This window comes from Vipera ursinii (genome assembly GCF_947247035.1).
Source record: "Vipera ursinii genome assembly, chromosome: 7".
NCBI lineage: Eukaryota > Metazoa > Chordata > Lepidosauria > Squamata > Viperidae > Vipera > Vipera ursinii.
Genome location: NC_139521.1, coordinates 67,010,093 through 67,031,056, shown reverse-complemented (window position 1 = coordinate 67,031,056; position 20,964 = coordinate 67,010,093). Strand labels below are relative to the sequence as shown.

Sequence of the window (20,964 nt, the reverse complement as noted above, 5' to 3'; positions counted from 1 at the left end):
GCTTTTAACTTCACAGTAACTACAACTTTGAAACAAGCTGCCCTCCTTGCATGTAAATTCTAAGAGTTGCTTAGCAATGGATAAAATTTATCCATGTCATGCAGCCTTAACAATACAGCTAGTTGCTATGATAAATGAGTTGCAAATTTCCCTCCATTCCACTTGGTCTCACCCTACTCTGTTTTGCAATGGCTCGGTTGTTTTCCTCATTAAAAACAAAGCTCCAGCAGTAGGTGGGCCCAATTACAATTAGAGGAACTGGGTATGAAATATTGTCCTCTCCCAACAAGGTAGAACTGCTAGAAGAGACACTCCCACAGGAATGGGAAAAGTAAATAATAATAATAATAATAATAATAATAATAATAATAATAATAATAATAATAATAATAATAATAATAATAATAATAATAATAATAATTTAATTTCTATACCGCCCTTCTCCCGAAGGACTCAAGGCGGTGTACAGGGCAAATACAATAAAAATACAATATACAAAAGTTAAGAAAGAATTAAATAGTGTAGCCCAATTACAATAAAAATTAATACAATTAATATTAAAATATCCCAGACCATCAAACGCTCTCTACATGGGGCTGCCCTTGAGGACCACTCGGAGGCTTCAACTGGTGCAGAATGCGGCCGCGCGAGTTGTGATGGGGGTCTCCCGATACTCCCACGTAACACCTCTACTCCGCGAGCTGCATTGGCTTCCGGTTGCCCTCCGGGTGAAATTCAAGGTGCTGGTGATGACCTATAAAGCCCTACATGGCTTGGGTCCGGGATATCTGAGGGAACACCTGCTGCCGGCATCAAGTTCCCTTCGTCCAGTGCGCTCCCACAGGGAGGGTCTTCTCAGGATGCCACCGGTAAGAGATTGCCGGCGGGTAACACCCAGGGATAGGGCCTTCTCAGTGGGGGCGCCTGCCCTTTGGAATCAGCTGCCAGTGGAGCTGAGGACTGCCCCCGACCTCCGTTCATTCCGCCGGGGCCTGACGACCTGGCTCTTCGAGCTCTCTGGCCCAGGCTAATTTATTTTAATTGGGGTTTTATTTATACAGGGATAAATTTAATCTTTTTTAAACTTGGTTTTTAACTTTTGTATTTTTGGTTTTTAATTACCCTGTAAACCGCCCTGAGTCCTCCGGGAAAGGGCGGTATATAAATGTAATAAAATAAATAAATAAATAAATAAAACCTAGGTAGTTAATTCTTAACATCTAAATCCAAACAACATACAACAAACCTAAACAAATCATATTTTTATACGTAGTCCTCACTTCCTGACCACAATTGGGACTAGCACCATAGTTAGGTGCCCCAGTTGCTAAGTGAGCACACTGGACTTAAAAGCAACTTCCACTTTGTCATTAAGCAAATTACAGTGGTCGTTCAGTGAGACATTCTATGATTGAAACTTGCAATCTCACTGCTGTGTTTTCCATTACTTCTGTTGTTGGTTGTGAAGTGCACAGATGGCAATTGTTGTGACTATAGGAAGCAGCAGTTACAACCGTTGTAAACAATTTGCAATGTTGAAATATGTATATTTTAATTAATTTGGGCTTTAGTTCAGATTTGAACATCACACAAAGCCCATCATATAAACCTGAAGATTGCATTTAGCCGGTCAGCATATGTAAAAGCACCCTAAAATGGTGCATAAGTATTAACTAAATTTATTAATGTTTTTTTTATGCATCTAATAGAAACTGTGGCCCTAAATATTTGAGGATGATGCATTTGGAAGTAGCATTCAGCAACACACACACACACACACACACACACACACACACACACACACACACTGCTACTTCCAAATGCATCATCCTCAAATATTTAGGGCCACAGTTTCTAGTAGATGCAATTAGTAAGACCTTTGGTCAAAATATCAATCATATTCCTATATTTCACTTCAGAAACATTTAAGATTCAGGCCAAAACAATAGTATAATCTCTTCATGCCAATGTCAAAAATGGATTAGCTGTCTCAGTCCAAGGAGCAAATTAAGAAAGAGATAACATTCTGGAGAAAAAAATTAAAGGTGAAAGATAGTTTATTTGATTAAACACTTCTCAAATTGTTATTATAAAGAATAATTTACAAAATCCTGTTTTCCACATAATCTCAGAAAAACTAATATTACACTTTCAAACCCGTTTACTCAGAAGCATCTCTGCATTACACCTAGTAAAATCAGCAGTAGATTCTGGATCAAACTATCTTCTGTACATCTTCCACTTTTTATCCTGAAGCCCAAACTAAAATATTTTTGAGGAATAGCTTCTTGCCCCTTTTCAAAATACTGTCAAGGTACTGTGCTTTTTTTTTGGGGGGGGGGGGGGAGAGAAATTGTTGAAAAGTCAAATTTTTAAAAAAAGATATTTAAATTAGGATTTGTTTTACTTACAAGGCATATATACAGCTTGGAAACTTCCAACATAGTTTGGACCAAGTTCGTAAATCGTGCTAATGCTTGATGGAGGTAAGACTTCTTCTAAGAAATGGGTTGGTCCCAATCGCCAAACGAGTGAGGAAAGCTGTCGCTGGGCTGGCGGTGTGCCTATATAGGCATAAACTGTACTAACTATTGGTGGATTGGCACAACTTGAACCGCCAGGGCTACTGTGAATATAGTGAAACTGTAAAATACGTTAATGCAAGACTATCACACCTATTCTATAGACAAATAAATTTACATGCTCTACCTATGATTAATCCCCATAGGCCGCCACCAAACCATCTAGTTTTTTTTTCTACCATCCTGCTCTGTGTACATAAGAAACCAGCAGAACTAGCACCATAGGTAGTTTATTTTGACATTTCTATGTGCTAAGAAAGGAACGCTCCTGCCCAATTAAAAATATACATAATCTAATTATAAGTTTTTTAATCTAAGGAAATCTTCATGTATTAAGCCTCCATATAAGAGGATTAATGTACTGTATAAATATATCTGTACTTTCAGATGTATTTAAGGAGAGAAATTTATTTTGGGGGGCATCAGACAATACCACCCAGGATAAGACATACAGGTAGTTCTCTATATATACCCCTCCCCCCACCCGGTGGCACCCACAGTATTCTGCACCCCCTCATTTTCATGCTGGAAGAGAGGAAGGAGCAAGGTGCCTGTCAGGATCATTTGCAAGATTGCAGCACAATACAGATGAATCTAAATTGGTGTCAGACAATGATCAATGAAATTCTGGAGGGGCTGGACTTAAGAGCGTTTGTGGTAATATGATGATTCTAAGGTGATAGTGCATTTAACTCTGCACCCCAGCTCTGTCTGCTCTTTTCCTACAGTGCCCTCTGTTACACATTTTGATATATTTTATCTAATCTGTTACTTTATAGGGAGATCATTCATTTCTCCTAAGGAGTAACAGGAGGCAAGGTTTTCTCCTGATTGGATTAGCATGCATAATCTCTTCTATTTCACCCATTGGCATGGGACACCTTTTACTTAAAGATAGCGGAGGAGAAGAATCAAATTCTTCCTTCTTCAATTTTGACTAGGCAGGGGAAAAAAGTAGTTGTGGCTTTGTCCCAATTGGATATCTAGGACATTAAACAACCTGTTCTTTAACCCACCCAAAAGCTCTTTTAGATGGATTGTATATGGGGGGAAAAACTGGATATTTACTACTCCCCTATTTTTCTTGTGAATTAGCCTTGTGGTATGGATGGCTTGCTAGTGGCTATTTTTGGTTCTGACATTCTACATGCTGTACAACAGGGGTCTTCAAACTTGGCCCCAGCCAGGCATACTGGCTGAGGAATTCTGGGAGTTGAAGTCCACAAGTCATAAAAGGGCCAAGTTTGAAGACCCCTGCTGTACAAGGATACCTAACTGGATGAAACATCCTAAGGAAATGAAAGCCAATTGCCTTTATGCTGGCATTAAAAAAAATCTACTGCTATTAATTCCATATGGAACGCGGTGGTTCAGTGGGTTAGGACACTGAGCTTGTCGATCAGAAGGTCGGCAGTTTGGTGGGTCGAATCCCGAGTGCCAAGTAACAGAGTGAGCACCTGTTACTTGTCCCAGCTTCTGCCAACCTAGCAGTTCGAAAGCACGTAAAAATGCAAGTAGAAAAATAGGGACCACTACGGTGGGAAGGTAACAGCATTCCGTGCACCTTTGGCGTCTAGTCATGCCGGCCACATGACCACGGAGACGTCCTCGGACAAGCGCTGGCTCTTCGGCTTTGAAACGGAGATGAGCACCAGCCCCTAGAGTTGGAAATGACTAGCACGCATGTGTGGGGGAACCTTTACCTTTACCTTTATTAATTCCATGTTTGCAGGACATTGGGACAGGAAATTCTGGCAGCCAGAGCAGTAACTCTAGCTCAACTTACACACAGACATTTTATGGGGTACTTGAAGCAGAAAAAGTTGTTCTAACTATTAAATAATAAGCGTATCCCTACTAGCTCTGCAGAAGTACAAACAAAATTTTTCATTTCTCAGAAATGCGTAAAACATCTGACCATCTGATCTCATAGTTAGAATATTTCTTCATATGCACTGTGTTGGTCCCTTGCATTTTTTTTTACAAGAAATAGGCAAACCAGATGCCAGTACGGGTTTACACTAAACTGAGCTTTATTAGTTTTTATTTATTCTACAATGTTTATTGTAAACATTTTGCAATATTGTTATATTTGACCACCACACTGGCTTAAGCTTTCTACTTAATTTTATGTAACTTCTAAATGTGTTATGGTTTTCCAGACTAGGATATTTTTCGAAGACACTCAATTTAATATGGATTAAGCACTCTTTTATTTAACATATGCATTTAATCACAAGTCAATTCTGATTTTTGAAGAATAAGGATAGGAGCAAGCAACGCTTCTTCAAGTTAGACTAGGGCAGGGGTAGGCAACCTTGGCTCTTTTATGACTTGTGGACTTCAACTCCCAGAATTCCTCAGCCAGCCATGCTGAGGGGAAAGGGAGAGGTTTCCAAACTGAGCCATGCTGTCTCAGGAATTCTGGGAGTTGAAGTCCACAAGTCATAAAGGAGCCAAGATTGCCTACCCCTGGGCTAGGGAACCAAACAGAACAGCATGAAGAGCATAAGAAATCTTTTTAGATATAGCCAAACAATGTAGCTTTGATTTCAAAAAGCCAGACTCCCTCTTCCTATGAATAGCAATCATCATGGGTCCTGTGATACAAGGACTTCAATGTCGCATGCAAGTACTAAGGGATAGAGCTTGCACTGTGACATCACCATGCATGTTTTGTCATTTTGACAAAATCTGGGCTTGCCACACAAACCCCTGGCAAACATGAGCTTAATATCACAAAGTGAAACAGTATAAAAGCTAAATGTTTCCCCTGGCCAGTCATGTCCAACTCTAGGGGGCGATGCTCATCTCTTTTTCGTAGCCAAGGGAGTGTAGTCCGAAGACAGTTCTGTGGTCATCTGGCCAGCATGACTATACAGTGAGGCACGCAGAACACTGTTACCTTCCCACCGAAGTGGTACCTATTTATCTATTCGCATTGGCATGCTTTGGAACTGCTAGGTGAGCAGGAGCTGGGGCAAGTAACAGGAGCTCACCCCATCGCATGGCGCTTGGGTCTCAAACCCGGGCTGTCAGCTTTCCAGCTGCCAAGCTCAGGGTCTTTAACTGCTAAGCCACTGCGTCCCTGGAACAACATAAAGCAACTGCCACCAGCACTTGAGAATATATACTGTCACATATATTTTCTAGTAAGGGTAGGTGCTATAGGCGCTGAATTACCTTTACTGTATTAATCAGCTGTCCATCAATGTAAAGTGCAGCAGTACTATTTTTCAGCATTCCTTTGCTCATTACCAGAACCATGTGATGCCACTGGCCTTCCACTATATGGTCACCACAACGAAAACGAGCACAACAGGGCAGAATCTCATAGCAGGATGATTCCTCATTGAAGTCATCAGCTGGAGACAAAAGAAGATTGGAAGAGTGTTTCAGTGGCCAAAGGTATTGGCAACAGTCAACCCCCCCCCAAAAGAAGGAAACAGTCTGGTATGCACAATTCCCTTTAAAAATAATAGCCCCTGATCTGGCTTCAAATTTATCAAATGAAAACATTAGAAATTCAGAGTAAAAAGCAGTTAACCACTTGAATGTTTGCATTCAGTACACCATCACAACAAAGAACCAGATACAGAAAAAAAAGTCAAAGTTAAGACTACATTAGAATAAATTAATAAGTGCATGTTAATATTAATAGACTATCCATTTTCACTTACTAAGCAAGCCATCTGGAATGGAATCACAGGTATTTAACTTTCACTACTAGCAACATTAAACAGCTACATTTGGCTTCAATGCCATAGTAGGCAGTTTTTGACTTATGAATGGTTAAAGTTATGATAGACTTCCTCATGGGTACTTACAACCCAGTTCTGAAGTTCCTTCAGCAAACTCCCTGTGTGGTCATGTAGGCGCTTGGCACAACCGGCCAGGATTTATAGTCATTTGCAGTTCAATTTTATAACTTTTTTTTTGCAGAGATAAAGTTATAAAATTGAGTCAGTCATGTGGGTGACCTAATTTAAAACCATCACGCCTTAAAACTGTGAACAGCAAGTTCCATTTTGGTTGCACGTTGAGGACTACCTGTTTTAAGTTATTGTAGTGGAAGGGGGAAAATTAGTTGAAGAATCTCTTCATCATATTTGGGCTCAATTTCAATAATTGGAAGTTCAGGGTACTCAACAAATTAAGACTTCAAGTTTACAACCTCCAGCTCTTCACTTATTCCCCCATGCCACCCATCACAGTTTGTTGGAGCAGGAATGTTATTTCAAAATGAAGCTTGATTGTCCTAAAGTGAAAAAAAAAATATTGATGAAATGTCTCTAGGCAGGCTGATTCTTACCATAATTCTGAAGCAGTTCTTCTTTAGTTGAAACAATAAGTGATCGGTCTTTTACTGAAAGGACGATAGCAAGACATATATAGTGCTGTTCAGAGCTGTTCGCCCGCCTTACAATTGTAAGTAACCTGATTGGATGATAATTTGGGGCTGTGCTAAAATGTTCCACACAAAACCAACTTGAAAAGCTTAATCCAGATGGAGGTGGAAAAAGGCGTTCTCCTGTAAGAGAAAACGACAGAAAATTGTGAATGCTCCAACACTGGAAGTTTTTAAGAAGAGACTGGACAGCCATTTGCCTGAAATGGTATAGGGTTTCCTGCCTGAGCAGGGGTTTGGACTAGATGACCTCCAAGTTCCCTTTCATCATCATTATCATTATCTATTAACTCGTTCTCCAAATTCTTTACATTATCTAGCTTAAATATTTTAATCTTGCAGCTGATTACACAGCTGGATACTATGAATTTCTGGAAGTAGTAAAAATAAAAATATTACTTATACATGATTATCTAATAATAATAAATTAGTATAATAATCCACATCAAACAAATATAAAATATGAAGGGACATAAAATTATATAATGCATTAATGTATCTGGGAATCACTGCCCACATTTCCTGATTGCTATTGAACAGTAAATATAGAAGTGATATGAACAATATATATATTCAATCACAAAAAGGTTTATGAGACTTGTTATTTGTTTCATCTGCTTGCAGCCAATCATTAAACATTTTCCTATATTATTTCCCCCTTTCTCCTAGTGCAGGGGTAGGCAACCTCGGCTCTTTTATGACTCATGGACTTCAACTCCCAGAATTCCTGAGTCAGCATAGCTGACTCAGGAATTCTGGGAGTTGAAGTCCATGAGTCATAAAAGAGCTGAGGTTGCCTACTCCTGTCCTAGTGTATGAAGGGAAAAGAAATGTTGACACAATGTATTGAAAGCTTCCTCCCTCTCTTCCTTCCATTTATATACAACCCATTTTCTACACACTTTCAGTGATTTACCTCACATAAAATCCTTACAGTAAATCAGACATGTCAAACACAAGGCCCGGGGGCCAGATCCGGCCCACGAAGTGGTTTCATGCGGCCCGCGAAGCCATCCTGGAAACAGTGAGGGAATGGCCCCCACTGCCTTAGCCCTGGCCCAGAGACCCTCCTTCTGCCAGAGACCCTCAGATCTGTCCCACTACTGCCCAGGCCCCCATAAGCACCCTTGATGCAAATGATGTAGAGCTGGCCATGCCCACCCAGTAGGCCATACGCACTTTAGCCACGCCTACCCAGTAGGCCATGCCCACCCAGGCCACACCCACCTGGCCCCCTGAGGGCAACTGCAATGCTGATGCGGCCCTCAATGAAATTGAGTTTGACACCCCTGCAGTAAATCATTCACCCAATTGTTAGTGGATTCAGTTATACTCTAATAATCAGTTAATTTGAATTATGGAACTCTATCAACCTGCAGGATTTTGCCTTCATGAAAATTTTTTACCAAAACTGGGTCCAAGGGATGTGTGTGTGTGTGTGTGTGTGTGTGTGTGTTTGTGTGCACACACACACACACACACACACTATCCTGACACAAGGGTACATACATCTGCACGTCATAGTATGAGGTTATATACAAAATGTGAAAAATAAGATCTCACATTACTACTCTCATCTCAGAAAACAATACACAAAACACATCTAAGACAGAATAGTACACATTTATTCTGAGCCAGCATGGTAACCAAGGACTCACCAGTTCCAATTCCACTGACTACAGTGCCATCAATCAAACCTGTAGTAACAACATTATTGGTTGGTGCATTGTGAGGTGCCAAACTAGGTAAGAACAGGCAACTATGAAAAAGAGATGAATGAATTAGGAACAGTTTCTGAACAATAAATGAATAAACAATAAATAAACTATCTACAGTAAATTAGATCAAAAGCTAGCTCTTTTGTAGTTATCTGGACCTAAAACTGATGACAGTAAACATCAATACATTACTAACAACTGACAAAAATTCATAAATCAAACATTTAAGAAAGTTTGACAAACACCTATAGAAATGCTGAAATCCCTATTTGGAGTAAGAGACAAACATGGCCTTTAACCTTCAACTTTCGATAAGAATTGCAAACCAGGGAATGCCAGCAATTATAGATTGATTGAAGAATAATGGTACTCACTCACACCCACTCATATTGACACATGCGCAGACACACAAATCCTCAAAAGAGATCATAAGTACATAATATTGTAGAATAATATCGTAGAAACACTCTGAAGCACAAGCACGTTGAGGAATAGGAATAAATATCATATTGGGACTTTCCTAGATGTCACTGTAAGACAGGGGTGTCAAACTCAATTTCATTGAGGGCCACATCAGCATTGTGGTTGCCCTCGGGGGGGCTGGGTGGGTATGGCCAGGGTGGGCGCAACCTACTGGGTGGGCATGGCTGGAGTGCGTATGGCCTACTGGGTGGGCATGGCCAGCTCTACATCATTGGCATCAAGGGTGCCTATGGGGGCCTGGGCAGGAGTGGGACAGATCTGGGGATCTCTGGCAGAAGGAAGGTCTCTGGGCCAGGGCCAAGGCAGCGGGGGCCATTCCCTCACTGTTTCCAGGATGGCTTCAGGGGTCACATGAAACCACTTCGCAGGCCGAATCCGGCCCCTGGGCCTTGTGTTTGACATGTCTGCTGTAAGAGCAGTGATGGAAAACCTGCTCTTTCCAGGTTTCAGACAAGCCCCCAAATCCCTTTTCTATGGCCCAGAGGACCTTCTCCACCACAATTGCTCAAAATTGCTTGCATGGTTTTCTTGCATTTTGAGGCGGGGGAATGGTAGAAACTTTACCTTAACCCTAAAATAAAATTGTCATACTTCAAAATTAATAAATAACATCCATCCTCTCAGTTGCACACACATGCATGATGTTCCCTCATCATTTTGCATCACTGTTCCATTTATTGGACCCAAAATACGTTTTCCCGCCTCCCATAAATATTTCCAAATGTCAGGAGACATTTGCCATTGTTTTTCCACCTGTCTGTTTGATGGTACATTTGTCTCTACACTGGAAAAAAAACTTGCTGATGTTCTTTGAATAAGACCCAAGATTAACAAACCATGGGACACATCAATCAGATACAACTACGTCATTCAAAGTCAGTGTATGTTTGTGTTGAAGGGAAGATTCAGACAAAAAGATGGCACAATGAGGACACAGTGGATTTATGTCACAATTTTGATGTGTAATCACTGAGCTAGAATTATGTCCAAGGATCCTACCTCATTTTTTTTGTAAGACAGGAATAAGAATATTCTAATTCAATATTTCAGCATGTGAAATACAAAAAGGTTATAAACTCACATTATGCTTTTATAATCTAAATTTCTTTACGGACCAGTACATCAAAAATCCAAGCAATTTCCATAAACCACATAATGAAATATATTGAGCTTTATATGATCATCAAGTGCCTTTCCAGACTTAGACAATTAGATATAAGGGCCATTTTTACTGGAGAAAAAAAATGTTCTAACACATAAAAAGTAATGCTTTGTGGGGTGGTCCAAACTTAAACTTTGTTACAGAAGAATGTGTAACATCAAAAGCAGCCTTCCACGTCACATTTTATGGTTGTAAAACCAAAACAACCCACTTAAACATCCATGAAGAACAATAAATTAAGATAAAAGGTTTTGCAAGACCGTACCCAAACCCTTCAAGGGAAGTGTCAAATTCAATAAATGCAGGCATAACTGACGATCCATGAAGTCTAATATCATGTGGAGTTGTCATAGAAACCAAACATTTTACTCTTGTCAAAGGCACGGTGCTTCCTTCAGCTGGCTTCAAAAGGCTCTTGCTAATCCTGTAGTGGGTGTCTTCGTGTAAGCTGAACACACAGTCAGTACCAAGACCTTCCATTGATGTCACCATGCTGTCTATAGTAGGAATTAAGAAAAAAAAGCTGTAAAAAGAATAGCTGTGGTAATAGAAAATGTGAAAAAAGGAAGAGGTTGAGCTAATGGAGAAAGGAAAAAATAGGTTTGTTGATTGATATTAAGTCCCACATAATGTGAATAAAATGTGATTCGCAGATTCTACATGGATGAGCTATCAGCAATGGACTTACAGGATTCTAAAAATGATTAGACCGATTATAAAATCAATCCTCAAAATGATATCGGAAGTTGTAAAAGTCAAGGCTATCCATAATAGACAAAAGAACCAAAAAGCAATTTATATAATGGAAAGCATTTAAATTTTAACCCATGAAATTCCATTGAAATCATTCATTGGAAAAGAGTCAAATCCTCCTCCTTTGCCGATTTAATTGGACTGTGAATGAAAGCTTAAGATATTATTTTTCTTCTAGTTAATTCTCACATTGTCATAGAAAATCTATGTGGTCATTAAGAGACAATATCAACTTGATGGCATATAATCAGCCTATCAGTCATTGCACATCTTAACGACATGTAGTAGCATCCAAATGTATTTTAATTTCCAGAACAATGTTTACCTAAATCCAATTTAGCCATGTTCTGCCCGCTACAAGTAATCTTTTTCTACTCAGCCTTGTATTGAAATAGAAATTATTAAGTAAACCTCAGCTATTAAAGACACTGGACTAAATGTAGCCATAATACAGCCAGTCTTTTAATCACAATCACGTTATGCAGCTTTTCTATTATTATCTACAGTAATAATTATAAGTATCAGATATACAGTACTGATAATTATCCGGGCTTTATTCTATTTATGATTTGAAATCAAGATGTTGAAGATAGTTTCGAACTTAAATTATAGAGCTGTTACCAAAAGTGAATACTTAGACCTGAAATGGAAATCCCTAGAAAGACTTAAAAGAGAGACACCACACTGTAATAGTGTGGATTACTTCTGATTCCTTATCCGAGGTTAAATAATTTTTAGAATTGTACTCAAGTAGTTTTTTCTATTACTATTGCAAAAGGCCTCTGTAACAATACGAGCAAATCTCATTAGCACTCATTCTAAATTTTGCTCAAAGAATTACTAGATTTTTAAGAACTTCCAGAAGAACCCCAGACGCTTTTTGAGTATTTGAACACTTACTTCTCATCTCTGGCTCATAACTGAGTGAGCTTGGTTTATGTACACGATACCGTTTCAATAGTTTTTTATCCCAGGCTCCACAATTCAGAGGATTTCCCAAACGTAAAAATTCCCTGAAGAAAAATGGAAAGGAAAACAAAGAGAAGCTTCAGATTACTCTGTACTGCTTTTAACTTTAATCTTTAATCCCTTAATCTAAAAGGCTTTCACTTGAACTCTTTAACGAAATAAAAAAAAACACCTGAAACTAATCAAGGTAAAGCACATTAAAAGTGTCAAGTCTGTACTGTATGTAAACACATCAGTTAAAATTATTCTTCTACTGTTATTTTGCTTATTTATAACATTTAAAGGTAAAGGTAAAGGTAAAGGTAAAGGTTCCCCCGCACATGCGTGCTAGTCGTTTCCGACTCTAGGGGCCGGTGCTCATCTCCGTTTCAAAGCCGAAGAGCCAGCACTTGTCCGAGGACGTCTCCGTGGTCATGTGGCCGGCATGACTAGACGCCAAAGGCGCACAGAACGCTGTTACCTTCCCACCGTAGTGGTCCCTATTTTTCTACTTGCATTTTTATGTGCTTTCGAACTGCTAGGTTGGCAGAAGCTGGGACGAGTAACAGGCGCTCACTCTGCTACGCGGCACTCGGGATTTGACCCGCCAAACTGCCGACCTTCTGATCGACAAGCTCAGCGTCCTAACCCACTGAGCCACCGCGTCCCTTTTATAACATTTACAGCGAACTTTTTCTCATCAAATAGAATGCAAATCATCTAATCAAAATAGAAAAGTTGCAATCATTTATGTATACAGGTTGAGCTTGGTTTACTACCATTCATTTAGTGATCTGAAAAAGGTGACTCATGACCCTTTTTCACACTTACGACCATTGTAGCATCCCTATGGTCAGGTGATCAAAATTCAGGTGCTTGGCAACTGGCTCATACTTATGATGGCTGCAGTGTCCCGGGGTCATATAATCACCTTTTGTGACCTTCTGACAAGCAAAGTCAATGGGGAAGCCAGATTCATTTAACAACCGTGTTACTACCTTAACAACTGCAGAGATTCACTTAACAACTGTGACAAGAAAGATCGTAAAATGGGGCAAAACTCGCCTAACAACTGTCTTGCTTAGCAACAGAAAATTTGGGCTCAACTGTAATCATAAGTCGAGGACTAGCTGTTATTTCTTTAGCATCCATGTGATCTCTTGACTTTATTGTGCAGTTTTAGGAACTAAACCAAGTGGAGAAATAGAGAAATGATGGCTCTCATTGCCCGGTTCTGAATGATAACCCTGAAGTAAGGCAAACTTTCTCACTTACCGCAGCACCATTGGTTCTAATGTCTGGGAAGCCAATCTTTCAAACATCCTTTGGAGAGGAGGATGCAAAGAGTGGTCTTCATCCGTAAGAGCAGCACTGCATTTCTGCAGAAGACGAGCATGAAGCCCAGCTTCACACATAACTTGTTGATTCCTTTCGGTATGTACAAGAGATTGCAAGATGTTGGCCACTGCAAGCTGGAGATCCAGTGCATGCTATAACACAGAAGGCAAAAACACTGTACTTGAATACTGCATATTATATACTGTACATTCTTACTTAAACCATAGATATAGATCAGAAATGGAAATTTTATACTGGTTACCAGCATTAGGGAAATTAGTTCCGAGTAAAACAGGCAGACTCAGATTCCCAGTACAAACTGAAAATACATAGGACAACATGTGGAAGGAGATGTTTTGGGGAAAACCAATGAGAAAATTAGTCTGTTTTCCTCTAAGCTAGGGGTCCCCAACTCCCGGTCCGTGGACCAGCACCAGGCTGTGGCATGCCAAAAACTGGTCCATGCAAACAAGCGAAGCCCATTCATGGGATGCTGGAAGCATGTGAAACCACGCCTGTTCTGGTCTGCTGAAAAAAATCTCCACAGAACTGGTCCCTGGTGCTCAAAAGGTTGGGGGCCACTGCTCTAAGCATCATGCCATTGTATAACCATGTTGTTCCAACCAAAATACAAACTTTTTTTCAATAAACTGAACTATAGTAGTCTTATCAGATTCCAGACAGTAAAGATATCCTAAGATTTAAGATCACTATGTTTCTATCAGTATTTCTCAACCTTGGCCACTTTAATAACTCACATCATGCTGGCTGGGGAATTCTGGGAATTCTGGCCCAAGGTTGAGAAACCCTGGGTTATAGAAACTATTAGAATGATACACAGTAAAGCAATAAAGACTCACTTCTGGCTGTGTAGTTGACCCAACGGAGACCACAAGATCCAGCATAGCCAGCATAGCTCCGGGATGGATAATGACAGCATCCAGACTTTGCAGAAGTAGAGTTCCTTTGTGTAACTTCGCATCAGTGGCGTTTTTGGAAGGGAATACTGAAGAAGCTTGTGGCACTGAATGATATGCATGTCTAAAGGTGAGAAGGAAAAATAACAAACCCTTAGCGCAGATTCAGCATTAGACTTTTCCCCAAAGAGTTTAATTAAGTACTGAATATTTACAGGTTGGAATAATCGTACACTTCATCTATTAATATGCATTGAGTTTTGTGTTATTACAAATAACTTACATTTTTCTTTTCCATGCTAATTTGCTCTTTCACTTATTTTTTACAAAGATCAAAGATTTCCAGAAGATATTTTTGCCCTAATAATGATATGTCATCTAGTCCAGATGAGCTATAAAGCTGATAGCAAGAGGACTTCTCGTCTAAAGATATTCTCAATCATCCAGGTCATGGTTCTCCCAAAAGATGTCTTTCTTCCAAAAGGCAACTGGACATAAAAAGTTTTGCTTCTCATCCAAGAAGCTTCTTCAGTTCTTCAGAACTGAAGAAGCTTCTTGGATGAAAAGCAAAACGTTTTCGGAGAAAAAGAAAAAGAACCAAGGAAGTCCAGTTGCCTTTTGGAAAAAGTACTTTGGGGACAGAAGAATTTTTCTTTTATTAACCTGGATTGAAAAGGAAGCTTGCCCATCATTCCCATACTGTGTAATACTGTATATACTGAGCACAACCCATATACATTTAGTCCTTGATTTTCAACAATTCGTTTAGGGGCCATTCAATGTTACAACAACACTGGAAAAAGTGACTTATGACTGTTTTTCACACTTACGACTGTTGCAACATCCCCCTGGTCACGTGATCACAACTCAGGAAGCAACTGGCATGTATTTATGAGAGTTGCACTGTCCCAGGGTCATGTGATCACCATTTGCAACTTTCCTGGCTGGATTTCGACCAACAAAATGGGGGAAGCGATTGAAAAACAACTGCAGTGATGCGCTTAACAAGTGGGTCAAAAAAGGTCGTAAAATGGGGCGAAGCTCACTTAACAACTGCCTTGCTTAGCAATTGGAATTCTGGTCTCAACTGTGGTCAATACCTTGAAGAATTAAATATCTTATACACCTCTTTCTACAGGTTATGATCACATTACACTAGATGACACTATTGTACACATAGCTCTATAATGTCTAATCCAGTTAGCAGCTGTCACAGAACATTATGCAAATAAACAAACAAACAAACAAACGCCAGTCCTATCACTTTTTCATTCAGGATTCAGCAACACGTGATCATCAGAAAGCCTGTATCTGGTGTACTGAAAACTAAAAAACAATTCCTGCCAATTTTAAGTGAAAACATGGAGAAACAGAATTGTAGCCATAAAAGGTAGTGTATGGCTCAGTGGGTTAGGACGCTGAGCTTGTCGATCAGAAGGTCGGCCATTTGGCGGGTCGAATCCCGAGTGCCGCGTAACAGAGTAAGTGCCTGTTACTCGTCCCAGCTTCTGCCAACCTAGCAGTTCGAAAGCACATAAAAATGCAAGTAGAAAAATAGGGACCACTACGATGGGAAGGTAACAGCGTTCCGTGCGCCTTTGGCGTCTAGTCATGACCACGGAGACGTCCTCAGACAAGCGCTGGCTCTTCAGCTTTGAAACGGAGATGAGCACCGGCCCCTAGAGTTGGAAATGACTAGCACGCATGTGTGGGGGAACCTTTACCTTTACCTTTATATACCTCAGTTTTAAAAACAAAACATCTGCCTAGCACTGGCCTAATTTTGGTTAGGCCATTTTTTTTTGGGGGGGGGGGAAAGACGGGGTAATGAAGTCATTTTTTGTTACCATAATTTGTCTGAATTAACACAACAGTTTCCCCTACAGAAATAAAACATTTGCTCTGTAAATAATCACCTGCCCATACATTTGCTATTAAGGGAGCCCAATTTGATGGCATCGTATTAACCTCAAACTGATTCTGTTCTCTGCCAGTGTGCACTTTGCCTCATCCTCAAAGTTTGCAGTACTGGACCCTTTCCATTTTGCCTCTATCAGCAACATAGTCAGCATATATTAAATATTGGGGGAAACTAGAAATTGCATTTGTATCACAAAGCCAAACCGGATCGCAAAGCTTTCATTCAAGCAAAACTATGGTTGATAAAAAGAAAGGAAAAAAAAAGAAAAGAGAAAACAAAAAGACCTAGGTTCAAAGACAATTAGGGAAATATATATATATATATATATATATATATATATATATATATATATATATATATATATATATATATATATATATATATATATATATATATATCCATAAGTGGCCAATAACAACTGGAGACAAGAGGAAGCAAGTAAGTCTGGGGGCTGTTATTTATTTATTTTATTTTATTAGATTTATATACTGCCCTTTCCCGAAGGACTCAGGGCAGTTTACAGGGTATTTAAAACAAGAAATACAAAAGTTAAAAACAATTTAAAAAATTACATCAATCCCTGAAAAAAAAAGTAAAAACCCCAATTAAAATTAAAATTCTCAGCCTGGGCCAGAGAGCTCGAAGAGCCAGGTCTTCAGGTCCCGGCGGAATAAATGGAGGTCGGGGGCAGTCCTAAGCTCCACGGGCAGCTGGTTCCAAAGGGCAGGCGCACCCACTGAGAAGGCCCTCCCCCTAGGTTTTATCCGCCGGCAATCTTTTACCGGCGGCACCCTGAGAAGACCCTCGCTGTGGGAGCGCACTGGACGAAGGGAACTTGATGCCGGCAGCAAGTGTTCCCTCAGATATCCCGGACCCAAGCCATTTAGGGCTTTATAGGTCATCACCAGCACCTTGAATCTCACCCAGAGGGCAACCGGGAGCCAATGCAGCTCGCGGAGTAGAGGTGTTACATGGGAGTATCGGGAAACCCCCATCACAACTCGCGCGGCCGCATTCTGCACCAGCTGAAGCCTCCGAGTGGTCCTCAAGGGCAGCCCCATGTAGAGAGTGTTGCAGTAGTCTAAACGGGAGGTCACGAGCGCATGAGTGACTGTGCGTAGGGCATCTTGGTCCAGGTAGGGTCGCAACTGGCGCACCAGGCGAACCTGGGCAAAAGCCCCCCTGGTCACGGCTCCTATATGGTCTTCAAAATTGAGCCGGGAGTCAAAGTGGACGCCCAAGTTGCGAGCCCTATCAACGGGGGGGGGGGGTAACACCTCACCCCCCATCGTTAAAGGTGGAATGGTCTGGTTAACCCGAGATGCCAATATGCACAGCCACTAAGTCTTGGCAGGATTGAAACGAAGCCTGTTTCTCCCCATCCAAACCTGGACCACCTCCAGGCAATGGGACATCACGGCGAGGGCATCGCTGGGTTGGCATCGCTGAGTTCCCCTGAGGAACTCCACAAACGAGAGGCCTCGGGGTGGACCTCTGCCCTCCCGTCAACACCGACTGCGAGTGGCCCAGGAGATAGGAGAACCACCGTAAAACGGTGCCTCCCACTCCCAACCCCCTGAGACGCCGCAGTAGGATACCATGGTCGATGGTATCAAAAGCCGCTGAGAGATCTAATAGGACTAGGACAGAGGAACAACCCCTGTCCCAAGCCTGCCAGAGATCTTCACCAGCGCGACCAATGTGCTGGATGAATATAACACAATCAGTTTGCTCTGTGGTGTACATGCACTTCCTAGTGATTAAGGGCAATCTACATCTTAAGTTTAAGATCAATGCTTTATGGTTGACTGGCAATATATCCCTTGCATTGCACATCTAGCATCCTCAAGAACATGGGTGTTTCTAGGGTAAATGACACAGTGACATTGTATTACTCACATCTACATGGTAACTTGATGGAACAACTCATCTTCTGCAAGATGATATTCCCCCGTTGGATTTTGCACAAGGAAAACTGAGGCATCTTATCTCCCCCTCCCGGTCACTAACAGCCATTGGCTTATCTGCAGCCAATGGGGACAGGGGAATACCTCCCTTCCAACATTAGAATAACTTACCAAGTTAGTCATTTGACTTACCCTGAAATGAGTAAGTGCAAAAGAAATCAGTGGAAAAAATTATTTGTGTCATGTGAATTATCACTGTGTCTACTCTTTGAACCGTTAGGTAAAACAAGAGCACGAGGGGCATTTTCTGATTTCTATCATTTCTATGGTTGGATCCCTTGCCCTATTTTGTTAAGTGTTGGCCATTTGTGTGGTCCTCTAGAATTTAGTGCATTGAAATTAGTACCGTATATACTTGAGTATAAGCCGAATTTTTCAGCCCACTTTTTGGGCTGAAAAATTCCACTTCGGCTTATACTCCAGTCAACAAAAAAACTTACCGAGGACTTGTGCGCGGCCGAGGCTTTGGTGCTTCCGGGATCGCGCGCACCTCTCCCAAGCCACCGCCGTCCGGAGACCTGCCAAAGTTTGGGGAGGTTTGGGGAGGTGCGCGCGCACCTCCCCAAACCTCCCCAAACTTCGGCAGGTCTCCGGACGGCGGCGGCTTGGGAGAGGTGCGCGCGATCCTGGAAGCACAGAAGCCTCGGCTGCGCGCAAGTCCTCGGTAAGCTCTGGGCGGTCACTTGCTTCGCGTCTCCTGAGGGAAGGGGGGGGCGACTGGAGCGGGCGTGTTTCCTCGCCTGCTGGGCGCCGCGATTTGCCCGGGGAACGCGCGGGCCCCAAATGGCAGCGTGGAGCGAGGAAGCGGACAGCCAGGGCTTCCCCGAGAGCCATGGCCACACAGGGTATTCCTGTGTATTCAGGCTTGCAAAATGGCGGATCGAGCCTCTGCTGGCGGCAGAGGCTTGCAGAGCGCGGATCCAGCCTCCGCCAGCGGCGGAGGCTTGCAGAGCGCGGATCCAGCATCCGCCGGCGGCGGAGGCTTGCAGAATGGCGGATCGGCTTATACTCGAGTCAATAACTTTTTCCAGTTTTGGGGGGTGAAATTGGGGGTCTCGGCTTATACTCGAGTCGGCTTATACTCAAGTATATACGTACTTTAAAAAGCCAGTGGTTGCTCACACACAGAGAAAAATTTATTAAATGGGAGTTCCACACTGGAGATGGCTTCTGTATTGACTCTCTGTCTATCTAACATAAAGCAAAGCAGCCATCCATTTGGACAAAGCTCCAGCTTTGTCTCTGCAGAGAAAATGGGAACAATTCCATCAACAGACACATTGACCTACAATCGCCTACGAACCCTCAGAATCCAAATCAACCACACAGCCAACCAGAGACAGCACCAACCCTCAACTAACCCAGGCAAGGCCCCCCTCTCTGCCCCAGCAGCAGATGACCTCCCAATGACCCTGACCTAATATAACCTCTCTATCACAAGACCCATCACAAGACCCTCATTGATGACTCACACCTGATCCATCAGACGTCCTATCACAAGACCTTCACTTGACATACCCACACCGGAAGCCCTTATAAACAGAAGAATACTGACAATGACATCACCTAAACTCCACTGAAGATGTTACCTAGCCTGGTAACAAAATGTTCAGAAACCAACCCACAAGTTCGGAGAACAAACCTTCACCCTCATCCTACACCCGAGCTATAGACATTTGCCACTATTGCAAGTGGGAACCCTGTCAAAACTCCCATGTGAGTTTGCCCTTCATTTTGTCTTCGCAACCCTACATGGGCAGTTACAGTCTGCAAAGTTTCAGAAGTCCTGAGACAAAGAGGTTAGAAATTAATTATTGAAAAATGGTGTGTTTTTAATTTCTCCCTCATCCCGACATTAGAATTTGAGCCTTAGTTGTAAATTTGAGAGGGGCATTGTTTACTGTTTTACGAGATCACAGAAGTCAGAAGTCTTAGAACCACTGGCTTAAGAGACACTCATTTCAGGGATTTTGTATTTAAATCACAACAGGTTTGCATATGTGTTTTTCACCTAAATATTCACGACTCACTACATGTCTGAAATCCCAATCCCAATTAATGTCAGGTTTTATGTAATAGGTGATCCAAATTAAATCTCAGAATGCTGATATTATAGAACAAAAGTGCAGGAAATAGGAAATAATGTCAATAATTTATTCAACTATTATGTAGCTATTATGTAGCTATTATGAGTATTCATTTTTGAGTTCATCTATTTTTCTAAACAGAAACACATTGATCCAAAGTATTTATAAAATACTTAAATAGGGTCCCAGGACCCATATTTTTCCAGACTGAACACTCAGTAGAAGAAAAGCAGAATGTCTAGAAGACTATATAATATGAAGCCAGACAGAATTTATCAGGTTTATTGTGTCCCATTCTGTACTTTTTGTTTTTAATTTTGGAGAATTGGGAGTTAAGAAACTATATTTTGTGCTCAATGGTTAGTGATATCCAAAGGAATGAATGAACATTAAGTTCAACTGCAATAAAAAATATTTAAGTACAATTTGCCAATCTTGGATTACCTGTATAAAATTGCACAATTAAAACAGACCTCAGAGACAACTCCATATAGATGTTACCTAATATCAGAATCTCAATTATTCTAACTTTTTCCTTTATATAAAGACATTTCCTGTTTAGCTAATCCTAAAGTATGATTTGCAACCTTTTTGTGCCCCTGGCACCATTGTGCAACGCTGTCTGATGAAACAGATGCAAGAAAAATGAATTAAAAATAGGTGACGTTTCATAAGATTTC

General features: G+C 41.2%; 1 protein-coding gene across 5 annotated transcripts in view; it reads right to left on the bottom strand.

Moving 5' to 3' along the window:
• The window catches only part of WDFY3 (WD repeat and FYVE domain containing 3), a 196,540-nt gene that overhangs the window by 78,432 nt on the left and 97,144 nt on the right, over positions 1–20,964 (bottom strand). For all 5 annotated transcript variants that reach the window (XM_083367552.1, XM_083367553.1, XM_083367554.1 and 2 more), the window contains 8 exons: positions 14,253–14,433; positions 13,330–13,544; positions 12,007–12,119; positions 10,619–10,850; positions 8,649–8,749; positions 6,895–7,113; positions 5,766–5,947; positions 2,412–2,643 (listed from right to left, as the gene is read on the bottom strand). In XM_083367552.1, the coding sequence (XP_083223678.1) occupies positions 2,412–2,643; positions 5,766–5,947; positions 6,895–7,113; positions 8,649–8,749; positions 10,619–10,850; positions 12,007–12,119; positions 13,330–13,544; positions 14,253–14,433 (1,475 nt within the window). The remainder of the gene's footprint in view (positions 1–2,411; positions 2,644–5,765; positions 5,948–6,894; positions 7,114–8,648; positions 8,750–10,618; positions 10,851–12,006; positions 12,120–13,329; positions 13,545–14,252; positions 14,434–20,964) is intronic.